The following is a 7,973-nucleotide window of genomic DNA, read 5'->3' on the forward strand; positions in this document are numbered from 1 at the left end:
CACGTACGACAGAATATTTTCGAAAGCTTTCATTCATTTAGTACCTAGAAATGTTTACTTTTGCAGCATTGTTTAGTAGTTCAGTTCAAAAATATAAACAAAAAAATATTGTTATATGTGTCATTCATTAGTTATATTATAAATTATTTAGTGTTTTCTGTATTCTTTTGAAAAAACCGAACAATTATTACTTTAACGATCTAAGGTTATAGAATATTGATAAATTAAAAATGTAAATAAAACAAGACATCTAATACATTAAAGTTTATTACAAATATTGTCTTTTTATTGTCTTTTCGTAATATAGCTCTATAAATATGACTAGATTCAATATTAAAATAGGTATAAGTTATTTATAAAATTATATTGAATTTAGTGTAATAGTAGTAAATTATCTGAATAGGTAAAAAAAGTATTACAAAACAATTAGGTACATTATGGTACCTATGTAGGTAAACAAACAATCCTATACATATGTACGAGTAGGTATAATCAACACTACGGTACTTTTACTTTTAGTAAAAAAATCCAGTATAATTCAATCAATAAAAAAAATACTGCAATAATCAAGGATTTGTATGACATTTGAACAATACCTTAAACTATAGTGCAATAAAATACTTATAGGAAAACAAAATATAGGTAATAATATGATAATATCCAAAAATATGTATTGTACAAACAATCCTACTGAAATATGTCTTTTATACGAATTATATGGTTTCGGTGGGTAATTTCTTTAAATGAATTTTTAGGATTTGTCAAGTTTTTTTAACCAAAACCTAGAGTTTCTTAAATAATGACTGTTACAAAATAAACAATAAAGTCAATATATTACAAAAGCGGACTTCAAATACTTAAATTATCGTAAATAATAAGAGTTTGACATCTGTGATAGTCTTACGGTGTCTAACTACCACGACTATGCTAATTGTCTTTCTTTTGCAATATGCATTTTTTTATTCTAATCAGCAAGCTCAATTTAGGTACAGTCAGCAGCAGAAGTTGCTAAGCGGGCCAGGTGATCTAAACGATCTTGACGCGACTTTATTGTTAAGAGAATAAGAGCGTGTCAAGGTAATTTTGAACAGCTCGCCCGCTTAGCAACTTCTGCTGCTGACTGTATGTAAAGTTCTCTGAAGGTTTACTTATATGGAGTTGGAGTCGGCAAATTATTAATCCAAAGAGGCAGTCACAGCGAAAGTTTGCTCGCTTGTTCGCTACGCTCGTGGTTCAATTTTGGAATCTTTCGCTTGCTCGGGTATCAATATTAGCACGAGTGGTTAAACGACAACTTTAACTTTGTAAAACAAATGAGTATTAAATGTAGTTAACGTCCCTATTGTACCCGAACGCATGCAGCACGAGTTTGCCGACCCCTGACTTATGGGTCTTCTACACGATGGGCCATTATACTGGCCCACTAAGATGGGCCAGCGTGTAGAGAGGGTGCTGGTGTCGGATGGCTTAAGGCAGGGACACACTTATCCCACGTACGCAACGTATGTAATGCATTATGACAATCTGAACCCTGAAAGTTACGCTTAGAAACATACTTGTCATGCGTTGCGTTGCGTATGACAAGTATGTTTCTAAGCATACAAATTTTAGGGTGCAGATATCATAATGCATTGCATACGTTGCGTACGTGGGATAAGTGTGTCCCGAGCTTTATGGTGCGGCACGGGATGGCGATGGGATGGCCGTGATGTCGGTTTTTCGTCCGCACATCAAAGGTGCCAGCGATGGTGCGTACACATCTACACGTGGTCCATTCCATAGTGGCCACCTCGCTGGTCCATCGTGTAGAGGAGCCATTAGATGGCACTAGTTTAAATATCACGTCAGATCGCCTTATCCCGGTTAGTCGCGTGTCGGTACGCGACGTGCTTCCTCAGCGCGTCGCGCGACCGCGACACGTGGCTGCAGGCGCGACACGCGTGCCGCCGCCCCGCGTGCGTCTCCATGTGCACGCGCAGGTTGTACTGGTTGCTGAGCCGCTTGTGACAGATGGTACATACCGAGCTGTTGAGACGCCATTTGCGGTCGAACGGTTCGGGGGGATCTGGAAATAACCCATAGATTATACAAACCCAATGGAGGTGATAATGTCAATGGGGTTGGCAACTGTCAAAGGTTTGCATAGATGGCGCCATAGCTTGCCCCTTTTTCTGAGGTTTGGCTTAATTGGTTGGCATCCAGGGCATTAAGAAAACAAAAAACCGGCCAAGTGCGAGTCGGATTCGCGCACGGAGGGTTCCGCACCATCAACAAAAAACAAGCAAAAAACGGTCACCCATCCAAGTACTGACCCCGCCCGACGTTGCTTAACTTCGGTCAAAAATCACTTTTGTTGTATGGGAGCCCCACTTAAATATTTATTTTATTCTGATTTTAGTATTTGTTGTTATTGGAAAGGTGCGAAGTCGGTGGAGGGGGAAGTGGCGCTGATCGTCACAAACACAGGTAATCTTATGGAATGGCAGCCATTAGTACTAGCGGCAGCCGCTTGAACTAATTTTACTCCATAAGATTTAACGTAGAAAGTCTGCCAAAATGAGGGCAGCACCAGTCGTGCACCTAGCGAATAGCGGCAACAGAAATACATCATCTGTGAAAATTTCAACTGTCTAAAGTCTATTTTTTTATTCGGTAGACTGAAATGACAGTTAATAGTATAAAATGACATTTCATGTTCATACTATTAACTGTAATTTCAGTCTACCGAATAAAAAAATAGACTTTAGCTATCACGGTTCGTGAGATACAGCCTGGTGACAGACGGACGGACGGACGGACGGACGGTCGGACAGCGGAGTCTTAGTAATAGGGTCCCGTTTTTACCCTTTGGGTACGGAACCCTAAAAAAGTTGACACAATTCTAGGGATTGACAGGGCAAGCTATGATGGCGCCATCTGCTAAATACTCGACAGGCACCAGAAATCATACAGTGCAGTACAGCGCCATCTGTTTCGGCTGCCAAACTAGCGGGCATGTGTAGACTTAACCCGCTCTAATACTATCAATTTCTTATTCGTAGTAAGTACTCTATATTGTTACTTTTTATAATAATACTATTTTCATAAGAGGTTAATAGGTACATGTAATACATGCTTATCCTAAACGTAAAAATATAAGGTAGACAAACTAAAGTAAGTAGGTATTTCATAATATACTAATTAAGTATCTACAGTTAGGTCAAGAAAAGTCTGCAACGATTTTGATAGCATACGCGGTGCAAGTGTTATTTTATACGTCAAACTTCTCTTGCACTGCGTGTGCTATCAAAATCGTTGCAGACGTATCTTGGTCTAACTCTATATGCGTTACGTAAGTAAGGTACGAGTATGTCTCTGTCAGACACAGTTCGCCGTATCACGAATAATATTAGAAGAACACTCAGTCAGCGTCATATTCGCTTGCGTGAAATAAGATTTTCTTGACAAATGGCTAAAGAAAAAATGGATTTGCAGTCGTATTGAAACAATGTGAATTATGTTTGTAGGCGAAAGTGGTGTAGATTCATACACATGAAGCATGCGTACAGTCACCTGCAAAAATATGTTACTCTTCGAAAGCCGCAAAAATATGTGACAAGCTCTTATGGCTCTACAAATAAGATCGTGTTAGATATTTTTGCGGCCTGCATTGTGTAACATACTATTGCAGGTGACTGTTCAATCGCCATGTCTCCAATTAAACATGCTGAAGCATTCATTTTTGTAATGGGAGACTTTCGCTCTTACGCGTATACAATAATGTACCTTCCACTATGAGGCTTTAAGTGTTAAGATTCTACCCGCTAAACTGGTCTACTTATACTATGGGACCAACCCCGGAATCGCGAAAAAATATATTAGAGATTTATGACGTTATTCATAAACGTCTGCTACGAGTAAGTTAATCAGCTGATGATCATCGTTTGTCCCGCTATATGGCATAACGACAGATAGGGACAAACAACGATCATCAACTGATTAAGTTAGCAGCCGTTTATGAATAACGCCAATCAAATTTACCTGCTAAATTAGGCATAATCGGAGGCGTCATATTCCCAACTGGATTGCCAATCTTGTGTGTACTATACAAATTCTGCACGATCTGATCCAGCTTGCTCAGTCTGTCCTTCTCGTTTCTGATCGCATCGTGCATCCCGCTCGTGTATTCTTTCTCCATTGGCTCGTCGAAGCTTTTTGGGTCGGGTAAGTCGGGTTTGGGCTCAAAAGTTGGAGATTGTCGGGGTTCTTGAGGTTCTGGTTCGGCTGGGTGTGGGGTTGGGTTCTGGAAATTTAACAAAATTACTAAGAACCAAAAAGGAGAAAAATATTTGATTATTGTCAAAAATCATGTCACAAATTGGAATTCTTATCAATGCACCGTCTTTTGGTAATAAGTACATGTTACAGTCGCCATTGCACATCGGAGCGGCCAAGGTTTTCACTATACGCCTCTATTGTCAAGACGTTAGAGTGCGTGTTCAGATATTTTTGAGCACATCGTCCGCTGCGATATATCCGATGGGGATTGTACGATTTACCTTTTATTACCTCTACGTACGCAAATAACTGGTAACCCTTGTATGAGAATAATGCCGGTAAATAAATGACTCGTCCTAGTTTGCCGTCGCGCAAAAAGTGCCCGTGATGGATGGCAACGTTGATACAGAGAACATTTTTTTACGGCACGTCACCGGATCGGATACGGATCTTTGAATTGATAATGTGACTTTATTTCGCTTTGCAGGGAAGATAATACCTAGAATGAAGTATATAAATAAATAAATGCATATGAGGAAGAAAAATGAATTATGGGAATTCATTATTCTTTATGAGAATTCTCATAAAGAATAAGGTTCCTATGTATAAAGCTTAGTGTCAGCGTCGGTCAGCCCGGACACCTTGAGGGTCTGCGCGAGCCGCAGCAGCGACGGCAGCACCTCCTTAGACGCCGTGACCTCCCCCGCGTACATGAACGTCAGCAATAGCCGCAGTTCCTATATATAACTTACAGTGTCAGCGTCGGTCAGCCCGGACACCTTGAGGGTCTGCGCCAGCCGCAGCAGCGACGGCAGCACCTCCTTAGACGCCGTGACTTCCCTAATACATGAAGTCAGCAATAGCCGCAGTTGCTATGTATAACTTACAGTGTCAGCGTCGGTCAGCCCGGACACCTTGAGGGTCTGCGCCAGCCGCAGCAGCGACGGCAGCACCTCCTTAGACGCCGTGACTTCCCTAATACATGAAGTCAGCAATAGCCGCAGTTGCTATGTATAACTTACAGTGTCAGCGTCGGTCAGCCCGGACACCTTGAGGGTCTGCGCCAGCCGCAGCAGCGACGGCAGCACCTCCTTAGACGCCGTGACCTCCCCCGTGTACATGAACGTCAGCAATAACCGCAGTTCCGTAGCTTCGCAGCTTAGGACTACGACGAGGGTGTTTTCAGCCTCCACCTCCTGAAAAAAAGTGTAGGGGCTTAAAGAAATCTGCGGTCTACTCTAAATGACTTCATTTCAATTATAGTTGAATATAAAATTCATGTAAAGTTGTAAAGCATTTTCTTTGTATAAAATGTAGGTTGGCAAGGATCGATCGTCCATAGACACACAATTTAAATGCGCCTGTTTTTCTAAGGTAAGTAGGTATGTAAGGTTTTTTTTTAATTATGGCCTGGTTATTATTAATCGTTTAAGCCTAGTGTAACATAAAACTAGAGCGACACAACTTGGACACAACACAACCATCTTCTATTGAAAATTCCATAAACAACAATCCTCTTTTTAGACTCCGTATTCACTAACCTTGAAAAGTTGCGCGAAGTACTGGCTGCATGATGCCAGTACCAGCCTGTGGGCCCGCAGCGAAGTCCCGCTGGCGTTCAAGGTGACATCAGTTAGGGCTCCGGTGCTCAGCATGCGCCCTAGGGCGCCGATTACACTACTCTGTTCAATGGGTAAAATCAAGAGTTAATAAATTAACTTAGGCACCAGGGTTGTGGAACTGTTAAAGAAATTGTAGATATTGTCTGTCAAGCCATTTCCGTCAATAGAAAAAAGCGGCAAGTAAAAAAAATGTAGTACCATAGAAAATTTGAAGTTCGCGCTTTTTCTACTGACAAAGTTGTTTGACAGAGTATAGGTAGGTACTGTCACCTGCAATAACATGTTACTCTTCAAAGGCCGCATAAAAATGTGACACGCTCTTATGCCTCTACAAATAAGATCGTGTCAGATCTTTTTACGCCATGCGTTGTGTAACATATTATTGCTGGATTTGCTGGTCACTGTACCTACAAGTAAAGTACCTAAAACTGATTAGACGCCGACGCTCAAAAGACGCTAGTGTGTGGTGGCCCTAATGTCAGTCAACAAACAATTTAGGTCCACGATTTTACTAATTAAAAAAACTTAGTAGGTAGTGTAGAGAAAGGTAAGACAAACTTACTTGTTCTTTAGATAAACGTTCACATGGCGCCGCTGTGTATGAAATGCAGGGCATTATTAATAATTAACAGCAAAATTTTAGTTCCATCTTCATCCACCAGAGCAAGTAAATTTGTCCCAAACCTCATTTTACAGTCACTACAATTATTAGTATTAGCTGTGTAAAGTGCAAAGCAGATGTGTGTGACATTTTATGTTAAAATAACATGTATTGCTATTGACAAAGCAGCAAGACCAAATATAAATATCATCTTATAAATAGTAGTAGGTAATCCTAATAAAAAAAGGAAAAAGACAAATAAATAAAGTTATTTGTAACTGCATTTATTACTGCGACGTGTTATGAATGGACTATAAAATTTATGACTAAACAACTAAGTACTCAACATCTCAAGTTATTTTTGTACTATGTATTTATTAACTATAGTGTGTCAAAGGACTGTCTTATTTCAAACATAGACAGAGAGAGTCATACTATCTTTGTCTTACACTAGTACAAGCACCCAAAAGAAAAGGATGAGTATAGTTTTTTTTTGTTTCTATTTACTGACAAATTGGTTTGACCATCTATAAGTAACTAATATACATATGGAAAGAAATAATCACCAAGTACAAATTATTATTTTTTAGGTAAATTAAAAACACAATTTTAAATGTTTTTGGAAAATAAAACACCCAATTAATCTCCAGTCGGTTCTATTTTATATAATAAAAAAAATATGATGCGTCGATATTTGTTACTTTTTAATTTACCAAACTCAAAACCTTGACCAAAAGCGTGAGGCGTTCCGCCTGCGTGTAGGTGATTATTATAATGTACGTGTTAAAAAATGTTTACATGTAGGTATACCTATGTGTCGGTGCTCGCTGTGGAGTGTTGGATCGTAAAAACTACTTACCTACCTGGTGATTATGCCAGCGCAAAGAAAACTGTTGCATTTCATCCTCATCCATAGCGACACAAATTAAAATAATAGGAAAGCAGAAGCGAAAGCAGAGAGACTCACTATTGTCGGTCGCCGCGTACGCTCAAGACAATAATATTGTTAACCGAATCCAGGCTAATTTATTTTAGTCGATACGCCTGGAAAACCTGTAGCCACCTATTTCTGGAGCTGATCGTATTTATAAATCCAATGACATTCAGTCAGTGACGCGGCTCACATACCAAAACTCATCCAAAAACAGATTTAGTACGGGCTCGATGATTGGCATCATTGTTCGACTGTTTGCACTAATTATACGAGAATAAATCGAATTTAGAGCGAAAGCGAATATTTCTCATGCAATGGCTGTTTGACTACTGGCTGAATGGGACACTGACGCTTGACCTAATTTTTTTTTTTTTAAGGTTACGCATTCCCGCCTTTTTATTTGCAACCGGACAGTCAGTCATTTGTCTAATTGTTGGGCAAACACAATTAAAATTTATAAACCCGGGTTTTGTAGACGATTTATTAATTTGACGTGCTCTGAAGGGAACATATGTAAACATTGTTGTCGGTTCATTAGTAGCGAAAAGCTGTTATTTGG

General features: G+C 39.7%; 1 protein-coding gene across 1 annotated transcript; it reads right to left on the minus strand.

Annotated features, from left to right (window-relative positions):
• Nucleotides 1–1,843: 1,843 nt before the first annotated feature.
• Nucleotides 1,844–7,600, minus strand: LOC134656402 (protein bric-a-brac 1-like). The gene is made up of 5 exons (XM_063511967.1): nucleotides 7,344–7,600; nucleotides 5,799–5,939; nucleotides 5,280–5,453; nucleotides 4,021–4,282; nucleotides 1,844–2,065 (listed from the first exon to the last, which is right to left on the minus strand). The coding sequence occupies exons 1-5, from the start codon at nucleotides 7,392–7,394 to the stop codon at nucleotides 1,845–1,847; spliced, it is 849 nt and encodes a 282-aa protein (XP_063368037.1). The 5' UTR covers nucleotides 7,395–7,600; the 3' UTR covers nucleotide 1,844.
• Between the last annotated feature and the right edge of the window lie 373 nt (nucleotides 7,601–7,973).

Source organism: Cydia amplana, chromosome 1, assembly GCF_948474715.1.
Source record: "Cydia amplana chromosome 1, ilCydAmpl1.1, whole genome shotgun sequence".
Taxonomy (NCBI): domain Eukaryota; kingdom Metazoa; phylum Arthropoda; class Insecta; order Lepidoptera; family Tortricidae; genus Cydia; species Cydia amplana.